Source organism: Momordica charantia (genome assembly GCF_013281855.1).
Source record: "Momordica charantia cultivar OHB3-1 chromosome 1 unlocalized genomic scaffold, Mcharantia_2.0 BLBB01000001.1, whole genome shotgun sequence".
Classification (NCBI taxonomy): domain Eukaryota; kingdom Viridiplantae; phylum Streptophyta; class Magnoliopsida; order Cucurbitales; family Cucurbitaceae; genus Momordica; species Momordica charantia.
The window spans coordinates 16,144,842-16,164,887 of NW_028275157.1; the positions used below are offsets into that span (position 1 = coordinate 16,144,842).

At 30.8% G+C, this 20,046-nt stretch overlaps 2 protein-coding genes across 2 annotated transcripts; both read left to right on the plus strand.

Annotated features, from left to right (window-relative positions):
- The first annotated feature begins 9,644 nt into the window (after positions 1 to 9,644).
- LOC111025813 (GDSL esterase/lipase At5g03610) lies at positions 9,645 to 11,440 on the plus strand. Its single transcript, XM_022303706.2, is given in 4 exon segments — positions 9,645 to 9,699; positions 9,770 to 9,961; positions 10,055 to 10,338; positions 10,734 to 11,440. Coding segments are annotated over 4 exon segments (918 nt in total). The 3' UTR covers positions 11,121 to 11,440.
- A 6,085-nt stretch (positions 11,441 to 17,525) lies between these two features.
- LOC148213344 (GDSL esterase/lipase At5g03610-like) lies at positions 17,526 to 19,361 on the plus strand. The gene is made up of 4 exons (XM_088125052.1): positions 17,526 to 17,609; positions 17,680 to 17,877; positions 17,971 to 18,254; positions 18,657 to 19,361. Exons 1-4 carry the CDS (start codon positions 17,555 to 17,557, stop codon positions 19,152 to 19,154), a joined length of 1,035 nt encoding a protein of 344 aa, XP_087981178.1. The 5' UTR covers positions 17,526 to 17,554; the 3' UTR covers positions 19,155 to 19,361.
- The last annotated feature ends 685 nt before the right edge of the window (positions 19,362 to 20,046 follow it).

Genomic DNA, 20,046 nt, shown 5'->3' on the forward strand with positions numbered 1-20,046 from the left:
CTAATATACTACAGATATGAGTGTCTAATATACTTGCAGTTTGTATGTGTACTGATATAAGTGTTTTTACAATATATACATGATATATATTTGATATACTACTGATATAAGTGAAAATTTGTGTCATATTTGAAAATTTAGAAAAACATATGAACATATATTTAATTTTGTTATTATTAATTAATGTAAGATTTCCTAAAATATAATAATCATTATTAATTATTATAATAATAAAATTTAATAACATTATTATAATAAAATTTATTAATATTTTATATTAAAGGATGATGAGTCTATTTTATTTTAGTAAATGTAATTTTATTTTAATTATTAATTATTAAATTAATATTAATATTAAATAAATTGTTTTGGTAAAAAAATTTTGACTATCAATAATATAGTAATAAAATAAAATAAATTATTATTGTAATTAAAAAATTAGTACCACAATGAATTTGTGATTAGTTACAAGAAGAGAGAGGTATACTAGTAATTGTCATATATATGATTCCGATTTCGATTCTAAACAGTTTTAGTAAACAACATCAAAGATTTCTGATTTCGATTCCAGAGAATTTATGGTAAATAGTATTAAAGGAATACTAGTCCTATTCCGATTGATTTTCATTTCGATTCATTTATATTTCGAAATACTGGTAGGTGAACAGGATCTCAATCCATACAAATTTATAATCCAAATCAAATCGTATGAGTTATGTTGATAAGTTTTTTCGACCCATTATGTCACTCTTTTGCACATGATAGGTATGATTTACATGTGGCAACCACATCTTCAATGTCCGCAAAAACTACAGTACTTTTATAATTAAGTCTGAAAACTACTTTAATGTTGGGAATTTTTTTAAAAAAAATTTAAACTACATTTTAAAAACTACCCCAATTATATATATATATATATATATATATTTTTTTTTTTAAATTTTAATTACATCATTTTTACTCTCTAAATAATTTCATTCTCTTTCATATTTTAAATTATATTTTAAAGAATTTTTCTCAATCTAATTTTTTTGTCTCTCCAACTATATTTTTTTGCTCTCTTAAATTTTTTATCACTCACATCCTAACTTTTTTTTTCTCTCTATGTATAAGTTTGTCCCTCACTATTCTGATTTTTATTTTCTCCCAAATCTAATGCCCTCTTTTTAATAATTTAATAAAAATATAAGTTGTTTTTTCTATTTTGCTGGGTAGGTCTTCTATAAGTTTTATTTTTTTTTATTTTAATTTTTATACTACTAATTTAGACAATTTCGGTTTCAAATGATTTGCAAAGAGATTGGTGGGTAGTTTGATAGATTTTTTTTGGGAGAAAGACTACTTCATTATATAGTTGGATAGATAGAAATATTGTTTAGAGAAAAAAATAAAATAAGAAAGTAGAAGGCACAAAAATAAAAAGGAAAATAAATGAAAAGAAATGAGAAGAAAGTTGGATTAAGGTTTAAGTCTATTTAATTAGAATAACGAATTGATTATTTTTGTTTATATTTAAAATAATTTGCCTTTTTAAGTTTTTAAAAAGTATATATTTGAAGAGAGATGTTTACGAGATTTTTTTTGTTTTTTCCCAAATTTCATTGTTTAAAAAGCAGTGTTTGGTTCCGAAGAAAAAAGTAATACCTTTAATTAAAGATATAGAGCCTGATTATAAAGTAGCCGACATGTTAGACAAATGGATAAAGGAAATGTGTGGAATGAAACATGTGTTTTATGTGGCCTGCCTTTCCAACATTATATTATCTTCTAGATACGTAACGATGCTAGAGTATCATTCGTCATAAATGTTAAAGATCGCACGTTGATAAAAGAACGGACCTTACATAGATTTATAATAAACATGGACTACGTTTTTTATAGCCAATTAATTTTGAGATGGAACCATGAATATTGATATGGTATCTAAAATAAATTAGACTAAATTATATAAAAATAAAAATAGCCAAACTAACTTGTAACTTATTTTAAAAATATCTCTATTCTTTCAAAAATTTTAATACTATTATTCATCTTTCATAAATATTTTAAAAATACTTTTGAACAAACATCGGTTAATATTTTGAATAGGAAGGTGATGTAATAGAATTTGAAATGATATGACAATTAATGTAGAATTTTATTTGATTTTTTTAGTACTAGAATATATATGAGGATGATGACTTGAACACACGGTCTTTTGAATGGAATGTTGTCTGATTAAGTTTGAAAAGAGATAAAATGTGGAGTAAGATATTGTTTTTAAAACAAGATTAAGACCGAATTGGGTAGATAATAGAGCAACAAATACTCTTGATAACGAGAGAAGAAGGCTTCAGAGCAAAATTCAAATGTTAATTTATTACCTTCCATGTCGCTTTTTAATTTATGTTGTTTTTACATATTTGATATCGATTCTTAAGTATCATCAAAATTTGGATTTTCGAAAATTTCTAAATCAAATATTAGAGGGGGCAGATGGTGTGAACCGTCGTTATTGTTTATAAATGGTCATCTCAATCTAAATTATTGTAGTGTTTTATTTTTGTAAAATTTTAAAAAACTAGCCAAATCGAACATAGCTCAAATAGTTAAGCTCAAATAGTTAAGGCACCTACATCTGACAAAAATTTTGAGAACAATTAATGAGTGCTATTGGGGGGCTTAATGTTTTGGTGGTTGTTTGGGGAAGAGAATACCCTGGACACGTGGAGGACCCCTATTGGTGCTCCACGATGACTCATGAGTCATACCCAGCTCGGACGGCCGAGATCACCACCACTAGCGTTGACAGATGCTAAGTATGAGGGCCGAGGTGAACCTGGCCGAGGTCCGACCTACCGGGAAGCTCGGTGGGGGCCGATGTGAGCTACTGTCAGCGGCGTGATTATCGGGTATAACCGTCGGTCCCGAGATTACCGGGTGTAACCGACGGTCCCGAGATTACCGGGTGTAACCGTCGCGAGATTAGCGGGACTACCACCCATAAGTAGAGGACTTCACTCCACGATCAGGTACGATGATTTCTGACCTCGAACTAAACTGGGAATCCGACCTATACTGACTTGATCGTCGGAGTGCTCACCTTTTTGTGCAAGTCCGCCCAAGTATTCAGATCAGTCCGGAGGCCGAGTTCGAGCTGCAATCTGAAATACACTGTTGTGCATATCCTTGCATAAACAGTGGTAATGCAATTAATTGCTTAGTAAATTAAACTTGTTACAGTATGGAACAAAAGAGTAACCAAAGGATAAAAAAGATACAATTTTTCATCCCTATATATACTATATACCCTTTTTGCTTCAACTGCACCTCGTACATAACTCATGTTTGGAATGTCCATTCTTTTTAAAAACTCATCAACGAAACTTTAAGAAGTAAATAGATACCTAACTCAAATTTGAAGGATCAAAATGTTAAAGATCCCACATTGAAAAGAAAAAATGATCTTACAGCCATACTACTTCTTCATTGCTAGTTGGTTTTGAGATGGAACACATGAATATTAATAAAAAATGATACAAAAATTTTCTCCTCTAACTTAAAATATGTAGAGAATATTTTCATCTTATTTGATTTTACTACCACCTCGTTTCTCAAGTTTTCGTGTACAAAATCGTCTTTTTAGAGAGACAACCACATTGTGCGAAAATTTAAAACTACACTATTCTAAAAAATAATCTACAAATAATCATATTTAAAAATTAGTTTTATTTTTTATAATGTTTAAAAATCATCACTCCTTGAGTAATAAAATATAAAGGTGGTCTTTTTAAGGTTTGGTTAATAATGCATATGCCATGCACTTCCATCCCCTCTGCCTACACATTCCCCTTATATGACCAAATAACTGTGACTCTGATCACATGGAAAAATGTGAATCATGTAACTCATAACTATTTACCAATTAATTGTCTATAATTACTCACGGTTAAAGCGAACATAGCTTAGTGGTAATTGACATATATCTCCAACTAAGAGGTTGTGAGTTTGAATCCCCTCTCCTTATGTTCTACTATAATGCTGTATTGGTCCTCCTAGGGTTTTAAAGAGATCCAAATTTATGCTTTCTAGCTTTATGTAAACTACATGTCTAATTTAAGAAAATACAAACTTCCACTCAACTGACATACCATAATTTTCACATCTATATGAGCATTATGCTCGTAAAACTTTTGTGAAAATTCTTAATGAGCAGATCCGCAATGATGGAGTTGCATTTCTTAAAACAAAAATACTCTGAATTTTCTTTATCAACTAAAGCTTAAATATTCATACAAAAGCTTTTGTTGCTGTAATATGGAAAAAAAAAACAAATCTTTGTCAAAATAACCTAATGACAAAATTTGATAACCATATTCTTAAGTTCATTGCCACATACAAAATGCTATAAACACAAACTTTAGTGGTGAAAGGGATTAAAGTGACTCTCTACCACGAGATAGTAGTATCCTTTAACATATTAGTGAATATAGCCTCAAAGGTGGATCTAGATGACAACTCAAATTATCAAAATCAAATAGCCTTATGATCTCTAATTAATATGATTATGATGAGTGAGCATGCAACTTTTTTTTTAACACCTTATAACTCTTTATATCCAATTAAAAGTTATAAAAAATTGCCTTTCATTCTTGATATGAATACTGCAACGGAAGCATATAGACTTTAAGCATGAATTTTTTTTTTATTTTACTTTATTATTCAAGGGACCTCTATTGACTCAGTGAGTTTATCTTCACTAGTGATTCAATACATAAATCTTTATGCTAGAGAACTTGCAATACCTTTCAACATAGTTCTTTTGTGAATTCTCAATGTTACTTGAGATTGATCTTACAATATCATTTCACAATATAAAAGAGATATGTTCATGCAAGTTTTCATCATCTAACAAGACCTTTATTATGTCGCAGGCATATTACACTAGGTAAATAAATTTACTCCCACTAAACCTGTAATTCATAATTATTACTCCTATTACTTTTCGTATTACATATGATAATATCAATATATAATGAAAATTATGAAATTGCAGATAAAAAATTCTTCACTGAGATCACAGATGAATATAAACCTTTTGAAACTTTGTCTTACTAGATCAAAAGTTTCCAAAATATACAAATTTATTGATTTCATAAATTATACAATTAAGAAACCAATATTTATATTCATCTGACAAAACTCAAAAAAGTTATAAGTATTGTCATTTACTTGAAATAACTTTTCGAGAAGCCATAGAAAAGATCTCTAAAAAATTAATGTCAGCATTAAGATCGATTTGAAACCATAACAACTAGATGAGCCTTATATTTGTTAACATTGCCTTTTAAAAGCAATATAACAAAAAGTAAAATATCTTCGTTGTTTGTTGTTTCAACACATTCTTTATGACATTCATTTTTCCTTTTAAGAGATAAAACTTTGTTTAACTGAAGAGAATATACTCTTTTTATCAGACTTTAATCTTTATAATCATATTTCTGGTATCTCTTCTACTTACTTTAATCACATTTTTAACGATGTTGAGCTTGTTTTACTAAAACGAGGAGAATCTTTATTCTTTGCTAATATTTTTATAAAGAGAAAATAACTAAATTTCTCTTAAATACAACATTCTTTACTTTATCTTCCCCCCAAACTCAACATCCTTAAGAAACTTTAAGATCTCATCCATATTAACTTTAAGTGGGAACTAACTTTAGAAATTATATATATATTGAAAGACTAGTGTATCTAGAGTGACAACTAAAAACCTTAAGTCCAAGTCTCGTAAAACCTTGAATTGTAAGTAATTTTAGTTGTTTCTTTATTTGGTACACCACTTAAACTTTTTTATAACAAACTTGAGTGTTTTCTCCAAATAGACTGAGGGTAAGGAAAAATGATTTGTCATATTTCTTACCAGACCTTTTTGAGCTTTGAATCATTCTATAAGTAACATATATTTCAGGTTTGCCTGAAAATATATATTACTTATTAGCTCTATAAATCCTTAAAGGAGTTAGCAAATGACTTAGACCTTATCTTTTCAATCCATCATATTTCCTAACGATTTCATTCACTACGAATTAATATATGACGACTTTTAAGATATCCAGGAATAAAGACCTCTCCTATATCAAATATCGATGCCCTTAACGAGAGTAAATTTAATTTCTTATAACCAATGTTGTTAAACATTTAAAGAAGCCATATTGAATAGGCTATAAATTGATGTTCCAAAATACTAAAACTCTCAATAGCACCTAATTTGACAATTTCAATTATGTCCCCTTGATCATTCCTAATACAAACTTGAATGTCTGTTTAATCGTGAAAACCAACAAGCAACGAATAGAAATACCAAAGTCTATTCAATACATTATATAAGTTTTCATATGCAAGTCTAACTTGTTAAATACCCTAAGTGAGAAGCCAAATTTTCTTTATACCTCATGTGGCAACGTATTTGGAACATTTTTTGTTTTTTCTTATATATGTTCAAATTTCCTAAAAATATCAAGAGAAGTACTAAGCTTGATTCTTTTGTGGTTTAGGCGAACATATGTTCCAAATAAACCTTAGTACCAACTTTAATTTCTTTCTTTAAGGAAATAAACAATTAATGAGTACAATTTTATCTTTTCTTACTTAACCCATTTTCTTTGAAACATCAGTTATAAGTATCATAACCCACTACATACCTATTGTATAATGTCTCAAATGGTATCAAATGCACAAGTAAATCCTTGAATATTTTAAATTTTGTGCATTAGATCATTTGGTGTACTCACTAGTGTTCCTTTATTCTTTATTAATAAATAGTCAACAAAAATTTAAAGTCTATTCCTTTTGTACTTTTCAAAACAATCGTTAAGGAACTTTCCTAATTATTTCCTCATTAAACATAATCCCCTTGAATGTTGCAAAACACCGTCATAATGCTTATATAATTAAGGTTACTCCGACTTTTCAAGATCCCAATTAAACCTTAGAGGGATATTGATTTGCAAAAGTTGAAGTGTTTCCTTTCTTTATAAAAAATTCATGCAAACTTGAATAGAAATTATTCTTAAATACATATTAAGGCAATTAAATAATATTTAACAATAACTAATTCAAAAATAAAACATGCTCAAAATTAACCTTAAGTATTTATAAAAATACTTTATAATTAAACTCAATGAGGACAACAAGATACCTAACACAACATTGATAGCCTTCATTTGGGCCAACAATATCAACTTGCAAGTGATACTCTCCATGTGGTGATCAAACATTGATAATCAATCATGTCAAGTGAAAGCCTTCCTTTGGGCCGGCAATCACTCACATGACATAACTTTATATTATCCATGTTTATGACCATCTAACAATATGTGGATCTGTTATTTGGCCAAACTGAAGTCTTCCTTTGGGCCGACTACAGAGTGCATAAATACACAAATCCACAAACATTTGATAATTTTGAAAGATATCAATATCAGAAATCAGAAGCTACTTTGGTAGCATGATTCATCAAATTAACACCAACCAAAATGATCAGACAATTATGCAACATATATAACTTTATTATTATTAATTTTATATTTATGAAAATAAAACTACCAAAATTATTTTCAAAATTAATAATAATATTTTTATATGCATAATTTAATAATGGGAAAAGTCCTCTAAATAATTTATTAAATCCAGAAATAAAAAAGAAAAACTGGATTTTCCCAAAAGGAATATTATTGATATTATAAATCATCAACAATTCAACATAGGCTATGAAGCACTAATTGTAGCACAATAATCTAATACATAATTGTAAGTGTATTTGTTATTTGGCCAAATTGTGACCTTCCTTTGGGCCGATCACAATTCGCATAAACAACAATACTCAAATCTCACAAAATTATTACTTAATTATTATTAATTGTTTCCATATGACAATAAAATACCTAAGTTATTTTCAACAATTAACAATAACATTTCTAAATCAAAACATTCATAGAAATTTAAAAATTGTGCAAAGTATTGATTAAATTGTTAATTTATTCACCATAATCAACAATCTTTAATTAGCACAACATAAAAGGAAAATTAAACCGACCTCTATATTTAAATTCGCCCAGAATATTCAAAACAGAATATAAATTGATAACTAAATAAATAATTATTAAAAATTAAATAAATAGCCACAAAAAAAAACGTCTGTGAGTTTGCGCACTGCAACATTTAAAAATAGTTGGTGCTAGGGCATTATCTCCATGCAACAGCCGTTATCTTCAAACGATACCTTATTGGAGTGTCGCAATTTCTTTAATTTTTCTTTTAATGAAAACTAAAGATTCACCGTCACAACTAATTTGTTAATAAAAAAAAATAAACTTTATCAAATTAGTCAGGGATAAATTCGAACAATTTTCAATCAATTAAGAATTTTAATCATGTGAAAATTGTTCAAACATCTTATCAATCCAAATAATCTTAATAACTTTTTGTTTAAATAAATAAGTTATTAAAAGAACAATGAACTTAACTCTTAAAGATCCAGTAATCATCCATGCAAAACTTGCTCTGATACCACTTGTTAGAAATTTTAAACAAATCCTAATTCATGATTATTCTAAAATAAAAGCCATAAAATTATAGAACAATCAAGGCCAATGATCTAAGCATGGAAGAAAACCAAAATCATTAGAATTACCTGAAACCAATCGGCAAGAAGTTGTGGTTTATAGTCTTCCTCAACTATGCAACCCAGACCAAATATAGGCAATACTCTCTGTTTGATGGAGAACAGGAGGCTCAAGAAGCATAGTGTATTGGGGACTATAACCATATATTTATAGGTTAATCCTAGGGTTTCTCATAATCCCCTAGGATTAATGGACTGGTTTCTACTCTGCAAGTCACACCACTAAATGGCAAGTCATGGGCCCATAATTAAAATCACTTGTATGCACATTAAATAGCCCAAATATAATTGCTCTTTAATTTGTTACCCACATATGAATTAAATTATTAAATTAATTCCAACAAACATACAATATGTGGGTGTTGGTGGCGATTTGAAATTTTTGTATGGCTTTAACTATTTTTCTATCTCGCTTGTTGTAACAATTTTCTTGTTCTATTTGGTAAGAGCCTCCATAGGAATTGTTAATTAACTGATAATAATCGATTAGATTTAACCTTATATTCCTAGTTTCCTCCACAGGAATCGTTAATTAACTGATAATTATCGATTAGATTTAACCTTACATTCCTAGTCTCTTTTGGTTCCGAAGAAGAAAGTAACGCCCCTAATTAAGGATATAGAGCCTAATTATAAATTAGTCGACATTTTAGACAAATGGATAAAGAAAATGTGGAATAATGAAACATGTGTTTTATATGGGCTGCGTTTCCTCATTTATATATTATCTTCCAGAGACGCAAAGATGCTTAGAGTATCATTTGTCAAGAAGGTATCACATGGGCACCATGGTAAATTAGACTAAATTATATATATATATATATATAAAATAACCAGTATTTGTCTCGCTTAGTTTAAAAATATCTCTATTCTTTTAAAATTTTCAATAAATATTTTTAAAATCTTTAACACTGCTATATAATAACACAACCATGGTGACTCTTGAGAGCACACACAAGAATTAACTTCTCTAACACAAATGGAGTCAACAAAGTTGTTCCTCCCACTCTAGTTCATCGTCTCCCTCATGGCAGGTGTGTGCGATATGATTTTTGTTTTTGTTTAGAATGCTACTTTACATTTTCATGTTTTTATTTCTTTCAGGATTAGCTCATCATTATTCTCTCCGTCGGACTTCTAGGATATTCAATAAATTATTCGTGTTTGGAGATTCCTACGTTGACACTGGCAACTTTATAGGCACTGATTTTGAAAGCACGTATCCGAATGGAATTACCTGGTCCGACAAACCTGCTGGGCGTGCCTCTGATGGTCGGGTTCTCACAGATTACTTTGGTAAAATTAAATGATTTCTAACCATTTAACTATTTTAATTATTAAATATATTTTAATTAGCTAATTACTATCTAATACATATTTGATTTGCAGCGAGCTTTCTAGGCCTTGAATCTCCCATCCCATATATGCAATTGCATAATGTACTAATGTAGATAGATGGTGTCAACTTTGCGTTTGGTGGATCTGGTGTATTTAAGACACTATTTCCTGTGCCAAACTTGAATGACCAAATCGACTTCTTCCAAGGGCTTATTGATAACTCTATGCTTCCTCCACAATACATTGACTCTTCTATAGCTCTTGTCTCTGTATCTGACAATGACTATATGACTTACCTTGTTAATCATTTCTTCGATTTGGTGGGATTAGCCAAGGTAACTCTTTCTCAACTTTAATGCACTTAAAAAAAATAGGAGAAAAACGTTGGAAATTTTTTTTTTAAAATTTAAAACTCACTTTTTCCATTTGCATGTACAACGAATGAGAATTTTTATTTTTATATTCTTATACTTTAAAAAGGGGTGAGTCAAATCTCACAACTTTTAACAAGCTTGTAATATCCCATGTTCCATTGGATTCTTTTTCTTTTTATTTATATAATTGTGGCACAATATGTAGGCGTTGCCAAGACTATTTAAATACGGGGTTGGTTTTCATAGTTACCAGACGTGTTTTAAGAAACAAGAAAAAGAACGTTACCAAAATGGTTGTTTAAAGAGACTTAATCCTTCCTAATTTGATATGTATCTGTCTGTCATGAATGTTGTAGGGTTTGGAGCCCTTCATTCGGTCGATGGTGGACAATACCATAGAGGACTTGAAACGCATCCATAGTTTGGGAGTGAAGAAAGTAGTGGTTACAACGTTGGGACCATTGGAATGTGTCCCGATGTTGACCTTGTTTCTATCTTATGAGCGATGCGTTCCAATTGTAAATTCCGTGGCCGATTACCACAACTATTTGTTACAAGAAGCAATCGCCAAATTGAACATTGAAACAAATACTGATGATCCTTGTTTCTCCAGTCTCGATCTTCATGCTGCCTTCTCCTCCATAATCCAAAACAAGGGATACCCTGAAGGTAACATAACGTTTCCAACACCATTGGAGCCATGTAACAAGTTTGTATTTGAAAAAGGGGACCATAAGCTCTAAACTATGCGAAGATCCCATGTCAGCCTTCTATTGGGACATTGTTCACCCTACACAACAGGGATGGCTTGCTGCATTTAGCTACTTAACCGACATTTCCAAAAAATCTTACCAGAGATTTTGGATGATGATCATGGTTCAACATAATTTAAGTGGTCAATCATGTTTTATTTTCTCGTGTGTGTACTGTGGTTGCTCTATGAATAAAAAGCTTCTTTGTAAAGGGAGCAATTGTGAACTCTTTATGTACTGGATTATATATATGTATTGTACTAGTTTTTATTAATATCGATATTAAAGTTATTAAATGAGTATGAGCTTAATTAGGATGTTTGGTGGCAATGTCATTCTTGAAACAGTAAATTAAAATATGTGTTGATTAAGGATATTCACATCATTAACCTTAAATGGTTTATAATAGGTATGAACTACCTCTCTTATTGCTAATTAGTTTTTGAGATGGAACCCATGAATGTTAATATAGTATCAGAGCCAAAAAAGAAAAAACTCTAACGAACAATCGGTCAAAAAATAGGATCCGACCAAGATCGATGAGCCAAAAGATTCACGATCTTGAAGGGCATATTAAGGATCCCATATAATTGAAAAGGAAAGAGATCTTACAATAGATTATTATAATAGATATGAACTATTCCTCTCATTGTCAATTGATTTTTAGATGGAATCCATAAATATTAATAGTGTGGGGTAGAGAGAACACTGGAAAGGAGGGGCGGGCATATTCAGACCATATAGGTGTAAAACACCATGGGGAAGTTTAGGCAAAGTCAGCACCAAATCAGTCCAAGTTAGCAGTACATGTAATCAGTAATCTCCCCATCAGCACCACGTCAGTCCAAGTCGGCACCTGTGACTGTATCGAAGGGCTGCACTTAGTTGATTTGGTTGCTTTCATGTGATTTTACAAATCTCAAATACTATATTTGGAGTTTGTGTAAGAATATTGAAATCTCAAATGCTATATTTTGCTTGTAATAGCTGTGTGTGTTTGTTATTTTTGTTTGGTTATTGTACGGTGTGAAACCCTTCATTAGGTCAATGGTGGAGAAGACCATAGAGAACTTGAAACGCATCAATAGTTTGGGAGTTTTGGGAGTGAAGAAAGTAGTGGTAACAATGTTAGGGCCTGCGGAATGTGTTCTTCTTTTGACATTTCTTATATCATGCGAGCAATGCTTTGCCGTTCTAGATTTAGTGGCCGATTACCACAACATTTTGTTACGACGAGCCGTGGCGAGATTGAATAGGGAAGCAACTAATGATTCTCATTTCACCATTCTGGATCTCCATTGGGTGCCTTCTCCTATTTCACATGAGGGATGGCTTGCTGCGTTTAGCTACTTGTCCTCTCAAAAAGTCTTACTAGATCACCTAATTAATGGCCTTGAAGATCAAATGCTGCACTTCGTCCCATCAATCTATGTTTTCATGCATAAAGTGCATGATGACGATGTACTGTAGTAACTCTTGTATGAATAAAGCTTTTGACTTTTCTTTTTCAAACTAAGCCACAACATAACTCTGATGTTTGTGGATATGCCTTTTCAGATGCATGTGGATGGTGAGGTACGTCTAACTCATAATGTTGTAATTGGAACTGCAAAAAGATCAACCTTGTTCAGTAAAATCTCGAGGATAAAACTTCTCTTCAAGCTTACAATTAGAATCGATATTGAATGCCTTATGACTGTCTTTGGGGTCCAAATTATGAGTTAAGTATGAGAAGTTCCATTGTTCAATTCATACAATTGTGAATCAATTCTTGAAATGAATATATACGTGGATTCGATAATGATGCTCAATAGTAATATGATCTTGTTGCTAACAAAGTCTACGTCTTATAGTGTATATATCAAGGATATCAATTCCATATTTATTACGAAGTAACTCCCCACTCATGATTTTTTTAGTAAAACAAATTGGGATAGGGAGGTTCAAATCTCTGACTTCAAAGGAAGGAGTATATATCAATTATCGTCGAGTTATGCTCATGTTGACTCTCACCTTCATGATTTAATAATTAAAAGATAGCAATATTTAAATATAAAACAAAAGTTAATGTAAAAGAAAATCAAACTAACCAATAATGCAACCAAGAATTATAAGTTCCTAAAATTTAGTATGCTATACATATTTAAATTCTCAAATTCTCACGGAAAATTCCCATTTGAAAGGAAAATTTATAAATTTTCTAATTCATCAAACAACAAATCCTAAGATTTAAATTTTACCATTCAAATCATCAATACAAATGAGTCCTAAGAGGTAAACATGATAGATATTATCTCTTACATCAACCATATCTCTTAAATTTCACATCCAAATATGTATAATGAAAGATAAAAAATAAACGATTCATTATATAATAAATAAATGAGATGAGGATTAGGAATAATAAAGTTCTTGGTCTCGACGTAGGAAAGTAACAAAACCCTAGATCCTAAACTCTAAACATCACTAGTAGTGTGTGAAAGATGTGGATTTTTTTTTTCAGCGGCCTAATTATGAATTACCAACGCTACAAAACAGTATTTGTCATACATGTATTACATGGGCACAACGTGGTCACATAACGAAGCTCACGCGTACGTACCATGTAATTGAATTGTAAAATAAATTAAGCTAATTGTAAAAAAAAAAATACTCATTGAACATTGTCATTTATTTAAAAATATATTTCTATCTTTCTTTTCAAAATTAAAGTTTAAAGGCTACTTTGGCATTTCGTAAACATTTTAAAAATACTTTTTCAACAAACATTTGTTAATATTTTGAACAGAAAGTTGACATGGCATAATCTGAAACGATAATATATAATAATTAATGCAAAACCTTGTTTGCTTTTTTTAGTACTACAACATGTGAGTTAGGATGGTGATTTAAACACTAGAGATATATGTCTCAATTGAATTTTATCTTAATTAAGTTTGAAAGGAGCGAAAAATGGAACAATCTATCATTTTTTAAAAGAGGATTTTAGGACCAAGTAGGAGTAAATAATAGAGAAACAAAATCTCTCGATAACGAAGGAAGAAAACTTTAGATTCAAATATAGACATTAATTGTTACGTTGTTCTAAATTCAATCCTACCAATTTTTCGTTAAAAATATTGACGGATCGAAATGTATTACTGAAATATTAACATTTGAAAAATAAAGATATTTCTTAAATAAAAGTAAAATTTAGGTGTATTTTTAATTTTTATAATTTCTATTTATATACCTTCTAATAGGATTTATATGATTTACTATTGATTTACAATTGATATAATAATGATATATATTTGATATGTCTCTTATTACCGTCGATATACGTTTGATATAACTATAATTTTTACTAATATAAGTTCTGATATGATTTATATGATTTACCATTGATTATATATATATATATATATATATATATTTTTTTGATATGCCTCTCATTTACAACTGATATACAACTAATATACCATTTATATAATAGGATATGTATTGATATAACTTATTATATGATTATATGATTTAACATTGATATAACACTAATATATTTGTGATATACACTTGATATGTCTCTGACTTACATCTGATATAATTTTAATATAACTATGATATTTTTGTGTTGATATAATGCTAATATACCCAGTTATTTTTTTTAAATGAAAACAATGGTGCAAACAAACAAAATGAAATCTAGAGTTACTGATCGTATACATTACTACTAATATAATTATGATATTTACTGATATAACTTCTGATATGATTATATGATTTACTACTAATGTAATCCTAATATGTGTCAGATATATATTTGAAATACTAGTTTCAAATAATCTAGATAATCGTGAAAATGAAAGCTTAAACTATCAAATTAATCACGAAAAAGTCAGTTCAGATATGTGAAGGGGATAGCAAATGGTGGGAAAATTTTGAACATGTTTGAGAGATGGGATGAGGGGTAAGAAGTTGTGGAGGCATCAAAATAATAATCCCATTTGGGGTTATTATACATACAATGGGTAGAAAATGGAAGAATCAGGCAAAATAAGGTGCCACAGGAAAGAAAAAAGGAGATAAACAAGATCAGAGAAAGAGAGAAAAATGGTCGTAGCTTTCCAAACCCAAACATTTGGAACCAAAGAGGAGAAGCCAAGTGGCAACATGGTGCGTCCATCGTGTCTCAACCAAGAAATTTCCGTGCCAAATCTGAAAAAGGGTAAAGTCAGAATAATGAAAAATTACCGAATCAGAATTCTAATATTTTGTTATATTTGAAAATTTTAAACAGTACTTAAGATAGTATTGTTACTCAATGCAATTACCCTAAAATATATCGACCCAAGGAAGCCACTCAAATTCCACTTCGGGACCATAGTGCGCATTATATGCCTTTAATTATGACAATGTTATATAATTTATTGTGTCATTACTTCTCATAAGGCAACGTAGGTATCCCAACCCAATATTTATAACACGTTTTACACTCCTGACCTTGGTAGTTGTCTAATTTATAATTAATTTATGATCGGTAGTAGATGTTACTTTTACTTCGAGGACCACAGACGGGAGTGGGGTGACCTAAATAGGAACAAGAATGGAGAATATCTTCAGTCCATTTACGTTTTTGTCCTTGTCCTCAACTTTACTTTTTCATTTAGATATATAGCACACAAGATTGAGTTGGCTTCTTTTACGTACGATACGATATATTATTGTAAACCACAGTAAAGTCAGCATTAAAGTGTCAATATGAACTCAGTTTAATTCATTAGTAATCGACATATGTTTTTGACCAATTAATTCAACCGTAACTGACACGTGTCTTTGACGAAGAGGCCGTAAGTTCGGATCCCTCTATTCCCACTTGCTGTACTAAAAAAACACGGCAGAAATTGATATATGTTCCCTTAGAAAGTGTTTCTAATTTATTTTGAATTATATTTCATTTTACCAAACCAAAGATGGATATAGATTTTAATGCATCTTATGCCGAAAGTTCCTTGCAAAAAGATCCCATATGAGAAGGTTGGCTAGCAATTGAAAGAGCTTGGTCAGTAAAAAAATAAGGCAAACCCAGTTCAGGACCAGCCATCTTGTTCTCTTCAATGGCAACTTTTTTTTTACGATAAGTAAGAAAATGGCTCTCTTGATGAGTTTTTCTCTTTGTTTTCTCTCTTTAAAATTTATTATCTTCTGAACTTGGAGAAAATATGATAGCTAAATAGGAACATTAAGATGGTGAAGCAATGAAGTAGTTCAAAATAGCTATTTTTTTATTCATTGAAACGAAGTCGTGTAACTTGCGCTAGTGAATTCAATTATTTACGAATACTTAGAGTGGGAGACAAAGAACAAGAGCGGGATGAACAACTTTAGTGTCAGACCCTATTGTGGTGCAAAATTATATATCCTACGTAATAGAAGGCAACTCGTACTTGTGTGCTTTCAAGTTCCAACCACTATCATATTCTTGTGCCATTATGTAAAAGTGTGTCATTTGTTTTGGTTATATTTCATTTTACTAAGCGAAAGATGGATATGGATTTGAATCCCACTTGCGACTAAGCTTTTCCTTGCAAAAACGATCCCTTATGAAAAGGCTAACTAGCGTTTGAAGGAGCTGTGTGGGTAAAAAATAAGGCAAACCAAATTCAGACCTTAAAAAAAAAAAAAAAGAGGAGGTTCCAACTTTAGATCAACTTAATTAAAAAATGCAATTGATTTATTTGATCAATGGTTATGATCAACTTACTAAAATAATTAAATATTATTATAAGCATACTCTATAATGGATTTAGTTGGTAATCTATAAATAGAAATTTAAAAAATAGAGTTGTATTTTGTTGTTGTTTTCAAAGATGGGTTTGGTAGGTAGGCAATTTGAAAATTGAATCTCAGACTAAAAAAAATTCAATTTAAAGTATTATTCGCTATTAATTCAATTTAAAATATTATAAGCTAATTTATTAACAGGTATGTTATCAATTTTGTATAATTATATTATTTATAATTTATTATGTTTTACTCATTTTAATTTTAACAAAATTGAAATGAGTTTATTGTTAAAGATCCCGGTTGAAAAGGAGATGGACCTTATACAAGTTTATAATAAACATTGACTAATCTTGTACTTCTTATTATCAACTCAAATGAGCATTCGATCGAAAAATAAAACCAAGTCAAGATCGATGAGCCAAAAGAGGTAGAATCTTGATCTAATATTCTTGTCGTGAACTTTTGAAAAGGAAAAAAAATCATGTTGTGAAGAAGTTAGCGGATCGATGATCAACACTCATATATATAACTTTTACCTATCATATCGTTTTGAATTTAAATTTAAATGCCGTAGGCTCCACAATCTTGAACACACTACTATATAATAGCACATCCATGGTGGCGATTGGAAGCACCTACAACAGTTGGCTTTTATTACACAAATGGAGTCAACAAAGTTGTTCCTCACACTCTTGTTCATCGTCTCCCTCATGGCAGGTGTGTGCGATATGATTTTTGTTTTCGTTTAGAATGCTACTTTACATTTTCATGTTTTTATTTCTTTTAGGACAAGGATTAGCTCATCAGTATTCTCTCCGTCGGACTTCTAGGATATTCAATAAGTTATTCGTGTTTGGAGATTCCTACGTTGACACTGGCAACTTGATCGACACTAATTTTGAAAGCACGTATCCAAATGGAATTACCTGGCCCAACAAACCTGCTGGGCGTGCCTCTGATGGTCGGGTTCTCACAGATTACTTTGGTAAAATTAAATGATTTCTAACAATTTAACTATTTTAATTATTAAATATATTTTAATTAGCTAATTACTATCTAATACATATTTGATTTGCAGCGAGCTTTCTAGGCCTTGAATCTCCCATCCCATATATGCAATTGCATAATGTACTAATGCAGATAGATGGTGTCAACTTTGCCTTTGGTGGATCTGGTGTATTTAAGACACTATTTCCTGTGCCAAACTTGAATGACCAAATCGACTTCTTCCAAGGGCTTATTGATAACTCTACGCTTCCTCCACAATACATTGACTCTTCTATAGCTCTTGTCTCTGTGTCTGGCAATGACTATATGACTTACCTTGTTAATCATTTCTTTGATTTGGCGGGATTAGTCCAGGTAACTCTTTCTTAACTTTAATGAACTTTAAAAAAATAGCAGAAAAAGGTTGGAAAAGCAATTTTTTTTAAAAAAATTTTAAAACTCACTTTTTCAATTCGCATGTACAACGAATGGAAATTTTTATTTTTATATTCTTATACTTTAAAAAGGGGTGAGTCAAATCTCACAACTTTTAACAAGCTTGTAATATCCCATGTTCCATTGGATTCTTTTTCTTTTTATTTATATAATTGTGGCACAATATGTAGGCGTTGCCAAGACTATTTAAATACGGGGTTGGTTTTCATAGTTACCAGACGTGTTTTAAGAAACAAGAAAAAGAACGTTACCAAAATGGTTGTTTAAAGAGACTTAATCCTTCCTAATTTGATATGTATGTGTCTGTCATGAATGTTGTAGGGTTTGGAGCCCTTCATTCGGTCGATGGTGGACAATACCATAGAGGACTTGAAACGCATCCATAGTTTGGGAGTGAAGAAAGTAGTGGTTACAACGTTGGGACCATTGGAATGTGTCCCGATGTTGACCTTGTTTCTATCTTACGAGCGATGTGTTCCAATTGTAAACTCCGTGGCCGATTACCACAACTATTTGTTACAAGAAGCAATCGCCAAATTGAACATTGAAACAAATACTGATGATCCTTGTTTCTCCAGTCTCGATCTTCATGCTGCCTTCTCCTCCATTATCCAAAACAAGGGATACCCTGAAGGTAACATAACGTTTCCAACACCATTGGAGCCATGTAACAAGTTTGTATTTGAACAAGGGACCATAAGCTCTAAACTATGCGAAGATCCCATGTCAGCCTTCTATTGGGACATTGTTCACCCTACACAACAGGGATGGCTTGCTGCATTTAGCTACTTAACCGACATTTCCAAAAAATCTTACTAGAGATTTTGGATGATGATCATGGTTCAACATAGTTTAAGTGGTCAATCATGTTTTATTTTCTCGTGTGTGTACTGTGGTTGCTCTATGAATAAAAAGCTTCTTTGTAAAGGGAGCAATTGTGAACTCTTTATGTACTGGATTATATATATGTATTGTACTAGTTTTTATAATATCTATATTAAAGTTATTAATTGAGTATGAGCTTAATTAGGATGTTTGGTGGCAATGTAATTCTTGAAACAGTAAATTAAAATATGTGTGGGTTAAGGATATTCCACAAAATTAAGGAAAGAGACCTTACTCTCTTGTTACTAATTAGTTTTGAGATAAAACTCAGTAATATTAATATGACATCCAACCCAAAAGAAAAAAAAATTCAAACGAGCAATCGGTCAAAAAATGGGATCTGACCAAGATCGATGAGCCAAAAGATTCACCATCTTGAAGGACATGTTAAGAATCTCATATAATTGAAAAGGAAATGAATCTTGTACAATAGATTATTATAATAGATATGAACTATTACTGTCATTTGCCAGTTGATTTTTAGATGAAATCAATAAATATTAATAGCGTGGGGTAGAGAGAACACTGGAAAGGAGGGGCGGGCATATTCAGACCATATAGGTGTAAACACCGTGGGGAAGTTTAGGCTAAGTCAGCACCAAATCAGTCCAAGTTAGCAGTACATGTAATCAGTAATCTCCCCATCAGCACCACGTCAGTCCAAGTCGGCACCTGTGACTTATCGAAGGGCTGCACTTAGTTGATTTGGTTGCTTTCATGTGATTTTACAAATCTCAAATACTATATTTGGAGTTTGTGTAAGAATATTGAAATCTCAAATGCTATATTTTGCTTGTAATAGCTGTGTGTGTTTGTTATTTTTGTA

Excerpts from the sequence above, each read along its gene's own strand:
- LOC148213344 (XM_088125052.1), top strand. The coding sequence starts at position 17,555 with ATGGAGTCAACAAAGTTGTTCCTCACACTCTTGTTCATCGTCTCCCTC. Across the intron at positions 17,610-17,679 it reads CATCGTCTCCCTCATGGCAG|GACAAGGATTAGCTCATCAG; the intron begins GTGTGTGCGATA and ends TATTTCTTTTAG. Across the intron at positions 18,255-18,656 it reads ATTTGGCGGGATTAGTCCAG|GGTTTGGAGCCCTTCATTCG; the intron begins GTAACTCTTTCT and ends TGAATGTTGTAG.